Genomic DNA, 18,363 nt, shown 5'->3' on the forward strand with positions numbered 1-18,363 from the left:
CAAAAAAGTCACCGAAAGACTCCAGTACAGGTGTTGACATGGCCAGCGTCACGTAGGGGCCAGGAAAGGGAAGCTGGAGGGTTCCCATGGGGCCACCCCGTGGAGCCATCCTGGCGGTAGTTTTTGGAAGAGGAAACAGTTGTTTTGAGGGATTTCTGCTGCCACCTGGATGCTCTGAGGGTCCTGTGTCTGGAAGTCGTATGTTCAACATTTATTAGCACACAGCTGCCCCAGCTAAGGCCACCCACAGCCCAGTACACTGTTCTAACTTGGTTACAGAGGCACATCTGAGGACTATCTGTCATCTCCCCTCCTTGTACGTTACTAGTAAAATTTCGTTGGAAAAAAAAAGAGCTTCCCCAGTCTGCTGCCCTGAGACAGAATTCTAGAAGGGTATCCCTTAAAGCACACCACTGCCACCTGCTGGACGACAGTGGCATGACCATCAACCCTACACCAGGATCCTAGCAGTTCCCGCACACAGTGGGTGCTTTTGTACTGTGGATGGAGCAACATTTTGGGCCAGTCTTGAACGCCCCTTCCTCCTGGAAAAGTATGGCTTGAAAGTGATGGTCCATCTCTCCTTGTACTGCCTCTCAACCAGATCCAGTACCAATTCTCCAGTCCACCAGCTCCTGCCTGAGGCTCTGGCCACTGGCCACTGGTCCCAGTTGGTGTCACTATTTAGATAGGTATAGGAAGTGTTAGGAAGCCTTACTGCAGGAAATATGTCACCTTACCGGGACCAGCTTTGAAGTATCAAAGCCGTGTGTCATCCCCAGTTTGCTCTCTGCCTGTGCCCTGGAGCCTTTACTCAGCCATCATGGGTCCTGGCCCTCTGGAACCACCAGCCCAAATCAACTCTTTCTTACACAAATTGCCTTTGGTGTTTTATCACATCAATGGAGAAGTAACTGAATACCCATGAAGGCTGGATCGCTCGCCCAGCAGGGGGTATGAGTGCACACCTGTAATCCCCCAGTACTTGGGAGATAGAGGCAGGAGGCTCAGGAGTTCCAGATCATCCTCAGGGACACAGCAAGTTGACAGGCAACCTAGTACATGAGAAAACATTTTTTAAAATATCCATGATAGGGTTGGGGATTTAGCTCAGAGGTAGAGCACTTGCCTAGCAAGCGCAAGGCCCTGGGTTCAGTCCTCAGCTCCGGAAAAAGGAAGAAAAAAAAAATCCATGATAGGGGCTGGAGAGATGACTCAGCAGTTAAGAGCACCGACTGCTCTTCCAGAGGTCCTGAGTTCAATTCCCAGCAACCACATGGTGGCTCACAACCATCTGTAATGAGATCTGGCGCCCTCTTCTGGCCTGCAGGCATACATGCAGGCAGAACATTGTATACATAATAAGTAAGTCTTTAAAAAAAATTATATATATATATATATATATCTCCATGATAAATATAACGAAGTACCTGAGCAATGGAGACGATTGCAACTCCTAATGTGGTAATGTTTTGCTGTGTCCAACCTGCCCAACCTCACCTGTGAGTCTGAGGTAAAAACCAAAGGCTTCAGGATTTTTCTATTTTATGGTGCTGGGGCTGGCATGATTCTTAGAAACCAACAACCTAGAGAAAGATGTGCTCTTCCCAGACTGTGCCCTGGCCTTGGTCCTGTATGTGGGTGGGGGGAGACCTCAGCTCTTACCTTGGCCTGGAGCTGCTGGAGAGAGCAGAGGGAAGGGGAGGGACCTGCTGGGTGGGAAATGTTAGTGCTGGGTGATAATCCCTCTGGGGCTTTGGTAGCAAACCCTCCAGCTCCACCCCTGTGAGCTGCAGTTTCCCAGCTGGGAGTCAGGGGTGTTGAATGGGGAGAGTCCCGCTGTGAGGAACCGTTCCTCCCTGCTCTACAGGTTGGTTTTTGTTTTGTTTTGTTTTAACTTTATTGTTTTGTAGAAGGATTTTGGAAGAAAACCAGTAAAATATACCTGAGCTGTCCAGTGCTATCTGAAGACTGCTGTTCATTTCTAGCCCTGCCCTGTCCTGGGGGGGCCATCGTTGTGCTTGGCTCTGGAAGACTTCCCTGTACACTCCTCAGAGAGTGGGAATGTAAATCTGGTTTAGAGACTTCCAGGGTCCTGGAACCAGGTTTAGAACTTGGTCTCAGTTCTGCCCAGATGGTTCAAATGCAGAACTAAGGGAGTGAGGGCGTAGTTGAGGTTTGGGGGATGAGGCTTGCGCGATGGCCCCGGCTGTGCTTCTCAGGGTCCACATCCTCCACAGCGCCTCTTTGGAACACCAGAAATCTGTTCCAGTCTACTTACCAGAGAGAGAAGGTTCCTGTAAGAAAGCAGTTCCTCAAACTCATTCCCTTGAAATAAATAAACAAGTAGTTTTGGCTCAAAATTAAAATCAGTTCAAAATACTACCATGGCTTCCCATGGTATTCAGAGCAGAAAGCCAATGTTCTCTGTGTGACCCTACGCCTGGTGACCTCTCTGAACCCCTCTCCAGGCAGTCCCAAGGGCCATTGCACTGTTTTTTCTGTGCCTGCAGAGACCTTTCCACGGGCTCACTGACCCCATCTTTATCGGGTTCATTATAAGATATCTCACTTTATCTCCCTTTATTCTTCCTGAAAGTAATTATCACGAAATATTTGATAATCTGTGGCCGGAGAGATGGCTCATCAGCTAAGAGCCCATATTGCTATCTTACAGAAGACCCAGGTTCAGAACTCCAGCTCCAGGGAATCAAAGTCCTTCTGGCTTCCGAAGGCACATGCACACCAAATACTCATGGACATATCCGCCAACCACACATACACATACCCCTCCCCACACACACATGATTAAAAGTAAAATTTAAAACGGATAGGAGCTGGAGAGATGACTCAGTGGTTAAGAGCATTGGCTGCTCTTGCAGAGGACCCGGGTTCATCCCCAGCACCCACATGTAAACCCCCAGTCATCTGTATCCCAAGACGACCTCTTCTGGACTCCGCGGGCACCAGGCACACACGTGGTTCATTGACATACATTACAAGCAAAACACCCATACACATAAAATAATAAAAAAATAAAATGTAAATATTAGAAAAGACGTGGAGAAGGAGTAAGATTAGGCAGCAGTCTAGTACCAGCCTTTCCACCAAGCGCCGACCGGATTGGCACAAATCGCTGGAACTGGCTCCGCCCCCCCGAGGGCTCCACCTACTATCCAGTCTGTGTAGCTGGCGGTTCGCCCTTTCCTGACGCCATCGCCCCGCCCCTTCCTTGGCCACGCCCCTTCCACACGAGTCTGATTTATTTGCCGGTCACACCCCTTCCGGTCCCTCCCCCCGCGCCAAGCCCCGCCCTCTCAGGCCCTGCTCCGGTGCTTCCCGTTTCCCCCGCGCGGGGATCTCTGCTCCGGCCGAGGATCCCTCGGCCCTCGTGTGTTCTGTCCGCCGCCCCGCGTCGGCTCTGCGCTGGAGCGGTCGGTGTCAGACACCGTGGCCTCGGCCGGGGCGGCGCCCTGGGCGACCCTGGAGGCCCCCGCCCGCCTCCTGCTGCAGGCGCTGCAGGCGGGGCCCGAGGGCGCGGGCCGCGGGCTGGGGGTTCTGCGCGCACTGGGCCGCCGCGCGGAGCACTTCCCCTGGGGCGGCTTCCTCGAGGCGCTGGGCCGCGCAGAACCCGTGGTGCGGGGCCCCGACGGCCGCCTGGAGCTGTGAGTCCCCGCCCGTGGCCCCCGCCGCCTCCCCTCTGCTTACTTGTGTAGTGGAGTCAGGGTTCCATCTAGCCCAGGCTACCCTCGAACTCCTGCGGCCACCTCCTGAGTGCTAGGATTACAAGCATGCGCCCCAACATTGGACTGAGACACGCCTTTCGTCGGGCATAATTCTAAGTGCACGCAAATTGACTCTGTTTGCGTACTTCATCTCAAAGTTGCCGACCTGGTGTCGCATGCCTTTAACCCCAGCATTCACGAGGCAGAGGCAGGCGGATCTCAGACCCTGTCTCAGAAGAAAAATAAAAGTTGAATTGTGATGGTGCATGCTGGTAATCGCAGCACTTGGGAGGCAGAGGCAGGAGGATCCCTTCAAGTTCAAGGCCAGCCAGGACTACATAGAAAGACAACAGAAAAAATAAATAAAACCTCCAGTACAGGCGTCCTTATGTCAAGTGGACGCCTGTGTTAAATTAAAAATATAGGTCATACAACGTGGGGTGTGCTTTCAGCAATCAGGAAGCTAAGACAGGAGGATTGCTTCAAGTTGGAAGCCTGGACTGCACAGCTAGCAAAACTATATTTAAAAAAAATAGATGTTACTTAAAACCGATGTGCTAGGTAGTGCAATAAGGCCTGCTGGTTGTCAGTTTTTCAAAACATAATATTCACTTTAAGGGTAACACCGCTCTCACCCCCACCCACCCACCCCAGCCCCTTAGGAGCTGTGAAGGGTGGGGTGAAGGGTCTCCACCCTGTTCCTTCTCAGTGTCCCACTTGGGCAGTGAGACCCTTTCTGGATTCTAACACAGCTGTTAGCGGCTGCGTACATGTCAGGTGTCGACTCCGCCGTTCCCTTTCCAGCCTCACACCTCTTTGGTGGTTTGGCTTGGTTTTTGAGACAAGGCCTCGTTATCGAGCCCTGGCTGGCCCCAAACCCGTAGAGATCTGTCTGCCTCAGCGTCACAAGTGCTGGGATTTAAGGTGTGTGCCACCATACCTGGCCCCCTCTCCTCAGCAACTCTTCAGACACCACCCATTCCCTGCCACAGTACAGCCTACCCAGTCTGCCCCACCCGATCTGGCACATAGCTGTAATCAGAGCACTTAGGGAGCTAAGGCAGGAGGATTGAGAGGTCAAGGCCAGTCTGGGTTACATAATGAGACCCCCAGCTCAGAAAACAAAGCAGCTCTGATTGTTCGTAGGATCCCACTGTTGCTACGGTTGCCTGGGGTGTGCCGGAAGAACCTGATGTCCCTACTGATGGCTGTTCGACCCTTGCTACCCGAAAGCGGTCTCCGTTCTGTGCTGCAGCTTGCCCAGCAGGACACAGCATCTACCCCTGATGCCTGGCTCCACGCCCTCGGGGAGCTGCTAAGAAGGGATGTGGGGATCGGAGTCTCTGTGGAGGGAGCCTCTCCGTTGTCCACAAGCTGTCAGTCACAGCTCCGAGACCTGTGTGGGCGTCTGGGCCAGGGAGGTAGGGGGCTGAAATTGGCTCAGGCTCTAGATCCTGAACAGGAGGACCAGCACTTGCAGCTTTGTGGGAAACGGAGGAAGGAGCCAGAGGAAGATCCTGCCAGCCTTGAGTCAGAGAGAGCTGCTAAAAGGTTCCGGGGTTTGGAGGAGGAGGGGAAGGACCAGGAAGAGAGACCCAAGCTGGAGTCATCGGAATCCCCACCAGAGGCAGAACGCATGTCACCTGATCCAAAGCAGACCATTACTGAAGCCGAGACTCCTGAGACTGGCCCGGATGTGGAGGAGGCCAAGGGTCCAGTTGAGAGTGTGGAGTTGCCTAGAGTTGTCCAGGTACTGTGCTGGAGGCTGGTTTCAGAATGGTCCTTCCGGATAATGGTGAATGTGGGTTGAGACTCATTTCCCAACAGAGACCTCTCTAGTAAATGGAGCAGGGATCAGGGGGTAGGTTGTGGAGGATGGAGGAGGGCAGCCTCCCCTCCCCAAAGTGATGCAGATGGGGAGGAAGTGAGCTGGAAACACCTGTCCTAATGATCTAGGGTGTGGGATTGGAGGGTTTGGCTCCTGCTGCTCTACCCAATGGGGTGAGCCATGCCAACATCGAGCCAGCCTGCCTGCCCATGCTGGGTCTACCTACCCCATTAAGGTTGGATGCAGGAAAGACACACAAGCCTGATTCAGACATTTTGTAAGATGGAGGTGGCACATTCCTGCTTCTCCTGAATTGCCTTGGCCATTAGTTCCCATTGCCCCCACTTTTTAAAGGTTTTATTATTTCATGTGTGTGCCTCCTTGTCTGTGTGGGCAGCACATGTTCATGGTGCCCATGGAGACCAGAAGAGGGCGTAGGATCTCCCAGAGTTAGAGTTACAGGTGAGTGTGAGCCAGCCCGGTGTGGGTGCTGGGAGCTTAACCCAGTTCCTCTGGAAGAAAGGGAAGTGTCTAACCATTGAGCCGTTTTCCCAGCTCTTCCCCGGGTGTTTTTTACAGAGGGAGCCAGGAGGGCCCTCTGCACTACAGAAAGTGACTGCCCTCTCCTCCGCAGGACCAGGTGCCCAGGCTGCAGCAGCTGCTGGAGGCCTTCCAGGAGGTGACCGACCCTCCCTTTTCGCCACAGCCCTTCTTCTGGCTTCTCTCTACTGTAGCCATGCCCAGGGAAGCCCCAGATCATGGAGCCTGGTGTGGAGCTGGGGAGGAGGGAAATCTGAGGCTAGTCCCCACAGGGCCAAGTTTGGATACGCCATCGCCATCATCCCCCAGGAAGTCGTCCTCAGGTGGAGCCTTCTAAGAGTGACCTCTGTGACCTGTCACAAGCACTCTACCGACCCTTACTCAGGATTTGCCTCCCCGCCAGGGGCTGGAGCGGGTGGAAGAGGAGCCCCCAGTGGACATGCAGTTCCTCCATGAGTGTAGTCCCAGCCAGGTGAGACAGGCCTCTGCCCTGAGATCACCGCTGCACCAGCCTGTTTCCCCATCTCCCACGGGACTTGGGGTTCTCCTGAGTCATTTCTTAGCCCTGGTCCCTCCCACTACAGCCCTCCCTGCCCCCTCTCCCCTCATGTTCTTACCCTTCCTGTTGCCCGCTGGGCTTGTGGCCTAGCAGAGCGAGAAGAGTGCCCTGGTTTCCCCCAGATGGAGTTGCTATGCAGCCAGCTGCAGCTGCCCCAGCTCCCCGATGGAGGCCTCCTGCAGCTCTGCAGCCGCCTGCTGAGTCTCACACCAACCCTCAGCCTCGCCAGTGCCTCCGTGTTGGCCAGGAGCCTCTTTCTTGACCGGGTGGGTGCAGGTGGCACCAGGAGGCCAGGGCTATGGGGCCCTCTGAGTCCTCAGGAAGGGGATTTGGGAGAAGGGCCAAGGGGTGGGCTCCTGGCCATGCATCCTTACAGCATGTAACTTCTTCCCACCTGGGCCCCAGATGGGGCTTTTGGGTTTGGGAGCCAGGGGCGGGCAGTGCAATCAATCCTAAATAGATACAAACACTTGGCTTTTCCTCAGTAATGGGGGAAACATCTGAATCGTGTGGGATAAACACTTCCTGAAGGAAAGGAGTGACTTTGTCCTCTCCCTGGTGACTAGATCCTCTCCCTGCCATCGTCTGCCTCCAGGCTGCTCAGAGTTGCCCTTGTCTCCTTCTGTGTGAAGTACACCTACCCTGTCTGCAAGGCCGTCCTTGTTCCCTTACTCCAGGACCCAAGCATGGGTAACTACAGAACCAGTCCCAGGCCTCCCCTCTGTGCCCTTGGGGCCCTGCTGAGTTGGGGTTCGGTGTGTAAAAGTGCTAGTTTGCCCCCAGACAGGTGCCTCTTGTCCCTGTCAGCCTGCTCCTGCCCTCCCCCAGCCCTCTCTCCTTTCCTATCTTTGGCCCAGGTCCCATGCAGACAGAGTTACTGTGCTCCCTTATAAAGGATGAGTCCCTGGAGCCAGACATGCAGGTCCAGATTCTGGGGTGAGTGTGCAGGCTCTGATGATTACCCACTCCTCCTCCCCAGGTCAAGCTTGCATGAGGCCCTGGGTTTCATCCCCAGCACCACGTGCACACACACACACACACACACACACACACACACACACACACACACACACACACCATGGCATAGCACATGCTGCTGCCCCTGGGGTCTAAACTTGCCTTGTGTCCTTTCCTCTGGGCCCATGTTGAGTACCTGGATAGACATCATCCCCAGTTTTACTGGGTACCTTGGGGAGTGCAGACAGAAGGCTGGTCCCTCTCAGAAGGAGCTCAGCCGGACACACGATAGCCGATAACGGTTGTCGCCAATGTCAGCATGAGTTCAGTCTCTACCTTGTTTATTGACTTAGATGGATGGACTCAAGTTCAAGATTGTTTTTATTTATTTAATTTATTGGGTTCTTGTTTAAAAAGATTTATTTATTTTTATGTGCATTGGTGTTTTGCCTGCATGTGTGTCTGTGTGAGGGTGATGGGTCCCCTGGAACTAGAGTTACAGACAGTTGTGAGCTGCCATGTGGGTGCTGGGAATTGAACCCGGGTCCTCTAGAAGAGCAGTCAGTGCTTTTAACCCCGGAGCATCTCTCCAGCCCCTTATTTGTTTTTTTTTTTTTTTTTTTTTTTGGTTTTTCGAGACAGGGTTTCTCTGTGCAGCTTTGCGCCTTTCCTGGGACTCACTTGGTAGCCCAGGCTGGCCTCGAACTCACAGAGATCCGCCTGGCTCTGCCTTATTTGGTTTTTGAGATGGGGTTTCTCTGGGTAGCTTTAGTTGTCCTGGAACTCGCTTGGGCTGGCCTCGAACTCAGAGATCTCCCTGCCTCTGCTTCTGGAGTGCTGGAATTAAAGGTGTGCACCACCCCATCCAGCTTATGAATCTTTCTTTAAAAAAAGACAGGGCTGTTACACAGAGAAACCCTGTGTCAAAAAAAAAAAACAACAAAAATGGAAAAAGAAGAAAAGGGGGAGTATTCTTAGCTAACACCAGCCACTGCTCACCGGCCACTTCAGATCTTACACAGCATCCACTTTCTGCATAGAAGAACTTCACAGACAGTGGGCGGGTGATCAAACCTGGGGAGGTACTGGAGCCTGGGGTCTGCAGCTGCTGCACATGGGGGCTGCTGCCCGCTCTACTGTGTGCCCAGTGGTGGGAGGACAGCCCTTACTCACTGTGTGTCCTCTGCAGGCAGGTCCTGGAGCTGGCCTGGAGGGAGGAGACATTCCTGGTGTTGCAGGCACTCCTGGAGCGCCAGGTGAGTGGACTGCCTTAAGAAGGCTGTGTGGGGCCCAGCAGCTGGCTTTCAGTCTTAGGCAAGCAGGCTGCCTTTCAGCAGTGTCAAGAGCTCCTGCAGCTGCAGGTGGGGACAGACAGCTGACCCCTGGTCCCCTTAGCTCTGTCTCTTTCTAGCACCTGCCTTGGAGCTGATTCCTCCCCTTGTGTGCTGGCCTGGAACGCCTAGGTAGTAGAGGGTGACCTTGAACTCCTGCTCTTTCTCCCTCATGCTGGGATTATAGGTGTGCCCCACCACACTGGGTTGGAGTCAGCAGGAGGGGAATGCTCCCCTGACCTTTTCCCCAACCCTCTGCCTGGTGCTTAGCTGTCAGTGGTTTAGAGAAACAGGAATGTGCAGAGCTCGAATTTGCTGCTTCGACGGCAGGCCTATAACTCGCCCTCCCTGCTTCTCACTCACTGACGCTCACCAGCCCTGGGCCCCTGTACCTGCTCTTCATGTGTCCAGCTGGGGTTTGAGCCCAGGACTTGGTTCACACTAGGCGGGTGCTAGACTTTGGAGCCATAGTCCTAGCTCATGGTTTTGGAGACAGGGTTCCACTGTGTAGCCCAGGCTGTCATGGAATTTACGATCCTCCTGCCTCAGTCTCCCAAGTACTGGGATTACAAGCCTGAGCCACTATAGGTGGCTGACTGGATATTGCTTTCTTTTCTTTTCTTTTTTGAGATAGGGTCTCATGTAGTCCAGAGTAGCCTTGAACAGGGCAACCTTGAATTCCCAATCCTCCTGCCTCCACCTGGGATTACAGGTGTGCGTCACTGTGCCCTATTTTATACGATGCCAGGGATTGAACCCAGAACTTCATGCATGCCAGGCAGGGCTCCGTCAACTGAGCCCTCTCCAGTCCTGCTCTCTTTTAGTAGTATATTTTGGCATTTTTCTATATTACCACCTAAATTCTCCATCCTTTTTTTTTTTTTTTGAGACAGGGTTTCTCTGTGTAGCTTTGCATCTTTCCTGGATCTTGCTCTGTAGACCAGGCTGGCCTCAAACCGCCTGCCTCTGCCTCCCAAGCACTGGGATTAAAGGCGTGTGCCACCACCGCCCAGAAATTCTCCATCCTTATAGTATTACTATTATCACTGTTTGTCTTAGGGTTTCTGTTGCTGTGAAAAGACACCATGACCACGCAACTCTTATAGAGGAAAACATTTAATTGGTGGCTTACAGCTCAGAGGTTCAGTCCATTATCATCATGGTGGAGCATGGCGGCATGCAGGCAGACGTGCTGGAGAAAGAGTTGAGAGTTCTGCATCTTGAGCAGGCAACAGAAAGTGAACTGAGACACTGGGCGTGGCTTGAGAGCATATATGAGACCTCAAAGCCCGCCCCCACAGTGGCACACTTCCTCCAACAAGGCCACACCTACTCCACAAAGCCACACCTCCCAGTAGTGCCACTCCCTATGAGCTTATGGGGGCCAGTTACATTCAGATTACCACACTATTATTATTTTGAGACAGGGTCTCATGTAGTCCAGGCTGGCCTTAAACTCACTCTATAGAGAGATGACCTGGGCTCCTGGCCATCCTGCTCTGAGTCTTTTGATTATTGGTGTACAATGCCATTCCTGGCTTCTCTCATTTTTACATCTTAGGTAATTAATTATTTTTCTTGCTGTGATAAAATTCCTCACAAAATCAACTTAAAGAAGGCAGGCTTTCTGAGGATGAGCTGGAGGAGGGGGGTCAGTTTTGGCTCACGGTTTAAAGATACAGCCTGTCACGTTGGGAAAGGTTTGGGCAGGAGCCTGAGGCTATATCCACATTCAGAAAGCAAAGAGATGAACCCTGGGTTCTTTCTGCTAGGGGACCCCAGCCCGTGGAATAGTGGTGAATCCTCCATTCCAGGAGGATCTTCCTTCAATGGAACCTTGCTGGGAGACATCCTCATAGACAGTAGTCAGAAGTGCGTTTCCATGGTGATTCTCAACCCATCAAGTTGACGGGTGAAGATGGGCCATCACAGTGATCAACCTTGGCTGTTTATGCCCAGGTCTCCTTACCTGAGAGTCGAGATTGTAGTAGTACTTCCTCATCGGGACCACCAGCCCACAAATAACGACACACAGAACTTAACTATGAACGCTCGGCCTTAGCCTCGTTCCTAACTAGTTCTTATAACTTAAATTAACCCTTTTTTTTTTAAATCTACGTTCTCCCATGTGGTTCGTTACCTCATTTCCATACTACCTGTCCTGCTTCCTCCTTGTCTGGCTAGTGACTCCACCTTTCTTTTTCCTGAAGTTCTCTCTCTGCCCGGAAGTCCCGCCTGACCAGCTCTTGGCTGTTCAACTTTTTTTTTTTTTTTTGGTTTTTCGAGACAGGGTTTCTCTGTGTAGCTTTGCGCCTTTCCTGGAACTCACTTGGTAGCCCAGGCTGGCCTCGAACTCACAGAGATCCGCCTGGCTCTGCCTCCCGAGTGCTGGGATTAAAGGCGTGCGCCACCACCGCCCGGCTTCTGTTCAACTTTTTATTACACCAATCACAACAGTACTTCTTCACACAGTGTACAAATACCTCACAACAACTTCACACAGTGTACAAATACCTCACAACAACTTCACACAGTGTACAAATATCTCACAACAACTTCACACAGTATACAAATATCTCACAACATGAACTGTGGTAAGATTTTAAGACCACAGGTGTGAAGTGCCGAGTGCCACCTGTAAGTTTTTGTGAAGAGTTGGCAGTGTCCCTCGCCACGCCCTACGTTAAGACTTCAGCCAGTGAGGCAGGCCAGTCACAGGCTCCCCCATGGTGCTGATCTGAGCCTTTGTGAGGGCAGTTGCTGTTTTGTGAGACCATGTGTCTGCAATTTCGTTTATCCTTCTCACAGTTACTTTGAGCCTTGTCCAGTTGTGGGGACTGGGGCTTAACTTGATAGGTTAGCTTTCCCTTACTATGGTAAAATACCTGAGGTAAACAGCAGGAGAAAGGTTGGCTTGGGTTCACAGGTTCCAGCTGTGCTTGGCTCCGTGGCTCCTGGGCCTGTATGAGGCACATCATGGTGGAGTGTGTGGCTGGGTAGGCCGCTCAAGTCGTAGCAGCCGAGAAGCAGAGAGAGAATAGGGGCCAGGCTACTACCGTCCCCTTTATACAAACCCTGAGACCAACCCTTAAACACGTGGGTCTGTGGAGGAACTTTCTAGACCCGTTCTAGGGCACTGTGTTCAGCTCCCTGCTAGGAGATGGAGAGCTTGGGGTCGAACCCGGGGCTGGCCTTAGGACGTTGTCCCATGTCCCAATGCCTGCAGGTGGAGATGACCTCTGAGGTGTTCAGTGTCTTAGTGCAAAGGCTCTGCAAAGAGGGACCGGCGGCCACCACCTCCATGGCTTACGCCAAGCTGATGCTGACAGTGATGACCAAGTACCAGGCCAGCGTGAGTGTCCACGGGGCTCACTGGTGGGGCCAGCATCTCTGGTGGCAGTGGTGTGTGGGGCGCTGGGAGGTTAGGACAGCACCATGCTGTCCTTCCCCTTGAGTTGACCCCGCCCCTCAACTGTCATGCTTGTGAGGGGACATGCACAAGCATCTGGTGACAGGAGGAGGGCAGCTGAGTCTTACTGGGGACTGGGGGTGGTGAATGTGTGGGGCAGGCTGAAGCAGGATTGCTGTAAGTTCAAGGCCAATCTGGGCTACATAGTGAGACAAATACAAAATGCTGTGAGCTTGCTAGCCTGGGCTAGGAGTCAGCCCTCAGACACTGTTAGCGCCTTTCTGTGGGTTTTGTTTTGAGATGGGGGTCTGCCGCGTCGGCCTCCTGTTTTGCTGGGGCTGTGTGTCTGTGTGCAGCCCCTCTTTACTGATGAGGGGTAGAGGCTAGGAGATTCTGTGGGACCAGCAGTGTGGCCCAGGTCATGGGCCAGAGAGGCTTTCGTTTTGTTTTGTTTTTAGACAAGATCTCATGTAGCTCAGAATTTGCTCTGCTGCCAAAATGACCTTGAACATCTGATCCTCCTGCCTCCAGCTCCCAAGTGCTAGGATTATAGGGGAAACTGCTATGGTCTGGTTTATGTAGTGCTGGGGATGGGATACAGGGCTTCTTGCTTGATAGGCTCTGTAGTTCTGGCTAGCCTGAACCCTCTATGTTGACCAGGCTGGCCTCAAACTCACAGAGACCCTCTTGCCTCTGCCTCCTGAGTGCTGGGACTAAAGGCCTGGGCCGCTATGCTGGGCTCAGCCTGCTTTTTCATACAGTCCAGGATCACCTGGCATTGCCCACTGTGGGCTGACCCTCCTGTGTTACCTGACAATCTACAGAAACGCCCCACAGGCCGATACGATGGGGCGCTTCCTCACTTAAAGCTCCTCTTTACCCAGCTGTATCTGGTGACAGCCAGGGTCGGCCATCACACAGCTGCATTCCATGATCTCGGGAAAGTGGGAATCTGAATCTGTGTGTGCTCTGAGGTTTGGGGGCTGCTGGCTCCTCCAGAGACGCCTCTAGATCACAGAAGGGGCCCCCTTTAGAGAGAGGTGTCAGGGCTGCCTTCTAGAGGCATTGGGAGCCTGCAGGGACCTTCATCTGGGGAGGGACTGTGCCTCTGTCTGCTTTGAGGAGTGGGGGTTGGAGAGTGGAGATGAGGAGCCTGAACCCCACAGGAAGATAGAGGAACAGGTCCGAAGGGTGTGGCGGCCATGGTGGTGTGTCCCTGACCCTCTCTCATCGGGAGCCTGGACGGGTCAGGAGGGCCATGTGAGACACCCCTGAACCTCCCTCCGTCCAGCAGCAGGGCCTGCTCTGAGTTCTACAGCTGGTAGAATTCCAGGTCCTTCCGGTGCTTGCTTCACCTCAAGAAGTAGTAAGGTTCTGTTGCCAGGAGTCTGCCCTTGGCTTCCGTTCTCCATCCTACGCAGGACTGTGGGGTGGTGAGGAGATGGGGAGCCAGGCTTCTGCAGTTCTAGCCCGATTCCTTCTCTCCAGATCACACAGCACCAGAGCCTGGACCTGGCTGTGGCCCTGGAGCCCAACGCCACCTTCCTGAAGAAGTCCCTGCAGGCAGCGCTGAGACATCTGGCCCACTGACCAGCCACAGGACACAATTCCCTCACCCCATGCCTCAGAACTCACACGAAGCACAGCCAGCTCAGGAGTCAGCTGCCTCTTTTCCGACACTCCTGGCTGTGCAGAGGCCATCTTGACTTGAGAGAGGAGGCCCCAGGCCTCATGCTGGCCGCCACTCCTGACCACGGTTCAGGGACGGTGGAGGGCCAGTGGTGGATGGGTGGTGTCCTGGGACAGCCAGGGTCCCAGTGTGCTCAGGGGGAGACTTTTGTGCTCAGGTGTATGTTGTGACCCTTCTCTTTTGTTTCTGAACTGAAAACTTTGTAGTAGTTTTTAATAAAAAGTTCGTCCAAGCACATGGCTCACCCCGTAATCCCAGCACTCAGGAGGATCGGAAGTTCAAGGTCATCTTCAACCACAGTGTAAGGCCAGCCTCAGCTACATGAGAGACCCTTTCTCAGAAATGTTGGTGGGTGTGGCTGGGAGATTGCTGGATGAGCAAAGAGCTTGCTGAATGCATTAGGACTTTAATTTGAATCTCCAGAACCTATGTAAAGCTGGGTATCTGTCATCTCTGTTCTTATGGCAAGATGGGGGCAGGAGGATCCCCCAAAGCTGGGGGGCCAGCTTAGCCTGAGACAAAACGGAAGGCAAGGACTGTCACCTCCAGGTTTGTGCAGTGGCACACGCCTTTAATCCCAGCACTCAGGAGGTAGAGGCAGGGGGATCTCTGAGTTTGAGCCCGGTCTGCTCTAATCAGAGTTCCAGGACAGCCAGGGCTACACAGAGAAACCCTGTCTGGAAAAAAACAAACAAAAATTTAGCACACATGTTACTGAATTAGGAAAGTTCATGGCAGCACCCTCCTAGCTGAGGCCTGTGGTGGGTGGGGAACAGAATTCTGGGTGCGTCTCAGACCACAGCTTCCTCTGGAGTCCTGAGTCCCTGTTTCAGGGAGGTGGGAAGTCAGTTTAGGGATAAGGCCTGGTTTGGGGAACAAAGCTTAAGAGAGAGAGAACAGAACCTCGCCACGTTGGCCTTTACGGCTGGGTAGCACCTGAAGCTCAACCCTGCCACTGAACTCCCTCCCCGACCCTGTGTGAGCTTTCTTTACTGTCCCTGAGTGTGCTGTGAATGTGCCCGGGCAAGATGAACCATTCCCAGACCTGCCCCTGGCCATGGTGGGTGCTGGCCAGAGAGGGTGGCCTAAAGGAGCTTACCTCCCTCCTCAAGATCCGGGTGAGTCACCCCAGATGTGGAGGCGCCCTGCACGGACCCTTGACCCCCGCTCCTCTCTATTAACTGCAAAAACGGGGGTGGGGTGGAGGTGGGGTGTCAGGCAAGGACAGCTTTGTTTGAAATGCCAACTAATTGAGAAAAGACGGGGGGCGGGGGGGCGGCATTTGTCCAAAAGTCCATCTTGCCTGGAGGCTGAATCGGGGGCGGTGTATACAGATGGCCACGGCAGACTGGGGGGCGCCTCCTCCCAGGTGGAGGCTTGCGCTGAAACGATGCACATCTGATCCTAATCTAGTCACAGGACGCTTCTCAGTTCTGCAGATCTCAACGAGGATCGTGTCCTCCAGCTATTCCCGTCCGCGGTGCCTCTGCCCACGAGTGGTGGCGGGGCTCTTGCACAAGCGTGGGCTGGTGAGGGCAGCTGCTGCCCTGGGGCTCCCCGGGGCTCCCCACCGAACTTGGCGATGAAGGAAAACAGTTCTGGTGCCGTGCAGGACCGGTCAGGCGTAAGACAGGCAGAAATCCGACCTCAGTGCTCCCGCCCCAGCCCCTCAGCTAGGTAGGAGTCAGGGAGTGTCCCTCCCAGCGCCTGCGGGTCCCTGCCTTGCACGGTTCTCACGGTGCAGCCGCGGGGTGGCGCCCCCCAGCGGCCGCAAACAGCAGCGCTTCCCCCGGGCCAGGCGGAGCGGCGGACCGCGCGCCGGAACGAGCAGTTCTCGCGAGAACAGGAGCGCTATTTGAGCGCAAGCGCAGAGCGCTCGCTTCTCTTTTCCGGTTTTCGCCGCCGCCGCCGCCGCCGCCGTCGCCATGAGGTAAGCGGCGCTCGGGGGGCGCTATCCGCCGCCATCCGGGCACCCGGGTGCCCCGCGGGCGCCCTGCGGGCCGGACTCGGGGGCTCCGCCGGCGGCCGTTCCCGTCGCGAGCCCCTTCCCAGCGTGCCGTGGGCCGCGGCCCTCCGCGCGGGGCCCCGCGGCCCTGCCGGGCTGCAGCATGGCCGGCCCTGAGCGCGCTCGTTTCTCCCCGACAGCAGCAAAGTCTCTCGCGACACCCTGTACGAGGCGGTGCGGGAGGTCCTGCACGGGAACCAGCGCAAACGCCGCAAGTGAGCGCGGGGCGGGCGGGAGGACGGACGGACGGACGGGCGGGCGAGCGGGATGAGCGGGGCGGACGGACGGACGGGCGGGCGGGCGGGCGAGCGGGGTGAGCGGGGTGAGCGGGGCGGACGGACGGGCGAGCGGGATGAGCGGGGCGGGCGGGCGAGCGGGCCTCCCGGGGCGGGCAGATGGGCGGGCGCCCCCCGCTGACGTCGCCCCCGTCGCGTAGGTTCCTGGAGACGGTGGAGCTGCAGATCAGCCTGAAGAACTACGACCCTCAGAAGGACAAGCGCTTCTCGGGCACCGTCAGGTTGGCACCGCTCTGACCCCACCCAGCCCCTCGGGGTCCCCGTGCGGCCGAGCCCGAGGCGGGCACGGGGACCCCGACGCCGCCAGGGTAGTTCAGGCGGCCTGCTCCGGGCAGGCTGGCCGGACGGACCCCCACCCTGGGTCTTAAAACAAGAGGGGAGGCGTGGGGAGGCCTCGGCCGAGCCCGCCGGCTAGCCTGAGAAGCCAGGCTAGTGTTGCCAGCGCCGGGTAAGACTCGGGGCTCGCCGCCGCCCCAGGCTCCACGCTCACACCCGCCCGGGCACTCGGGACTGGCCGTGACCTGCTGTCCCTATCCTCCCACCCCCCCACCCCCCAACGCAGGCTCAAGTCCACGCCGCGCCCCAAGTTCTCGGTGTGCGTCCTGGGGGACCAGCAGCACTGTGATGAGGCCAAGGCCGTGGACATCCCCCACATGGACATCGAGGCGCTCAAGAAGCTGAACAAGAACAAGAAGCTAGTCAAAAAGCTCGGTAGGGGCAGCTGGGTGCCGTGTCTGGGGTTCACCCAGGTGCTAGTGTTGAAGGCAGCTCACGGGCTCACCTCAACACCACAACCCAGCGCCACCATTCACAGGGGGGGGGCTCACGTGGGTCAGCGGTCTGGAGAACACCCGCAGGCCCATGCGACGGAGGCCGTCACTCTGAAGTGGCCCTCCCCAGCTGTTGGGTGTTGTTAACCTGGGGTCTGGTGGAGGCTGTTGCAGGCTTCCTCTCCCCCACTGCGGTATCAGATAGACCGCTGTTGACAGCTCTGCTTGCAACGTGGTGTGGCACCCACTCAAACCGGTGTCTGCACCACACAGCAGCCCTGCTGCGGGTTTCTCAGATAGATGCTAGGGTTGGTTATAGGCCTGTGCCACCACGTCGAGCATTCACCTGGCTCTCAGTGAATGCTGGGGTTACACCAGGCCAGAGGCCACCGCAGCCCCTTGGCCCTTTGCAGTGTGCTGTGGATTGTGTGTTGGGCATCTTGAGTAGTGCAGGGTCTGGGGGGGGGGGGCTCGCACTACTGAAGATTCTGGTTCTGCTTTCCTGGCCTGGATGTAAGTGGCCCATGACTTGCCCTCACAGCCAAGAAGTACGATGCCTTTTTGGCCTCCGAGTCTCTGATCAAGCAGATCCCTCGTATCCTGGGCCCAGGCCTCAACAAGGCTGGCAAGTTCCCTTCCCTGCTGACACACAATGAAAACATGGTGGCCAAAGTGGATGAGGTGAAATCCACGATCAAGTTCCAGATGAAGAAGGTGGGTCTGGGCTCCGGGGAGGTCATGGTGCTAAGAGGAACCTGAGTGTGGTCCTTGGCACAGCGTGGCTGGCTAAAGGGGGGAAGCACAGTGTAGCTCTGACGAACCCTGGCCTACACCTGGAAGGGCCAGGCCTGCCACAGACGTTCACTAGCCTGACCGTGCAGGTGCTGTGTCTGGCTGTTGCTGTTGGCCACGTGAAGATGACTGATGATGAGCTGGTCTACAACATCCACCTGGCTGTCAATTTCTTGGTGTCCTTGCTCAAGAAGAACTGGCAAAATGTCCGGGCTTTGTACATCAAGAGCACCATGGGCAAGCCCCAGCGTCTGTACTAGGACGTCCCAATAAACCTTAGTGTTACCGTACCCCTGGTCTGTGTGTGTGAGCTCAGTCACAGCCTCTGTAAAGGGTGACTTAGGGAGTGGTGACACTCCCAGAGTGAGGGTTCAGCTGCAGGGCATGTCCCAAGCAGCGGGTTTGGCCCACATCTAGGTGTTGCTTTCTGGCCCCAACCAGGTCCCTACTTGTAGATGGAA

The 18,363-nt window shown here is 55.2% G+C and overlaps 2 protein-coding genes and 1 long non-coding RNA gene across 4 annotated transcripts; all 3 read left to right on the forward strand.

Annotated features, from left to right (window-relative positions):
• Positions 1 to 3,267: 3,267 nt before the first annotated feature.
• Fance (FA complementation group E) lies at positions 3,268 to 14,274 on the forward strand (the record flags this gene model as incomplete). Its single annotated transcript, XM_052744159.1, has 10 exons — positions 3,268 to 3,665; positions 4,872 to 5,475; positions 6,188 to 6,232; positions 6,497 to 6,565; positions 6,775 to 6,918; positions 7,219 to 7,342; positions 7,510 to 7,588; positions 8,799 to 8,865; positions 12,167 to 12,292; positions 13,838 to 14,274. Coding segments are annotated over 10 exons (1,758 nt in total), but the record flags the coding sequence as incomplete, so codon positions are not given.
• LOC128114425 (uncharacterized) lies at positions 7,588 to 8,578 on the forward strand. The gene is made up of 2 exons (XR_008219765.1): positions 7,588 to 7,673; positions 8,116 to 8,578. It is a non-coding gene; the product is annotated as an uncharacterized LOC128114425 (long non-coding RNA).
• A 1,641-nt stretch (positions 14,275 to 15,915) lies between the features above and the next one.
• Rpl10a (ribosomal protein L10a) lies at positions 15,916 to 18,192 on the forward strand. Of its 2 annotated transcripts, XM_052744409.1 has the most exons (6): positions 15,916 to 15,969; positions 16,185 to 16,259; positions 16,481 to 16,561; positions 16,903 to 17,051; positions 17,652 to 17,824; positions 17,992 to 18,192. In XM_052744409.1, exons 1-6 carry the CDS (start codon positions 15,965 to 15,967, stop codon positions 18,160 to 18,162), a joined length of 654 nt encoding a protein of 217 aa, XP_052600369.1. In that variant the 5' UTR covers positions 15,916 to 15,964; the 3' UTR covers positions 18,163 to 18,192. The 2 variants fall into 2 exon arrangements, with proteins under 2 accessions (XP_052600369.1, XP_052600370.1); XM_052744410.1 differs by lacking the exons at positions 15,916 to 15,969; positions 16,185 to 16,259; positions 16,481 to 16,561 and adding an exon at positions 16,583 to 16,788.
• The last annotated feature ends 171 nt before the right edge of the window (positions 18,193 to 18,363 follow it).

Source organism: Peromyscus californicus, unplaced genomic scaffold (genome assembly GCF_007827085.1).
Source record: "Peromyscus californicus insignis strain IS unplaced genomic scaffold, ASM782708v3 Scaffold_19__1_contigs__length_69161282, whole genome shotgun sequence".
Taxonomy (NCBI): domain Eukaryota; kingdom Metazoa; phylum Chordata; class Mammalia; order Rodentia; family Cricetidae; genus Peromyscus; species Peromyscus californicus.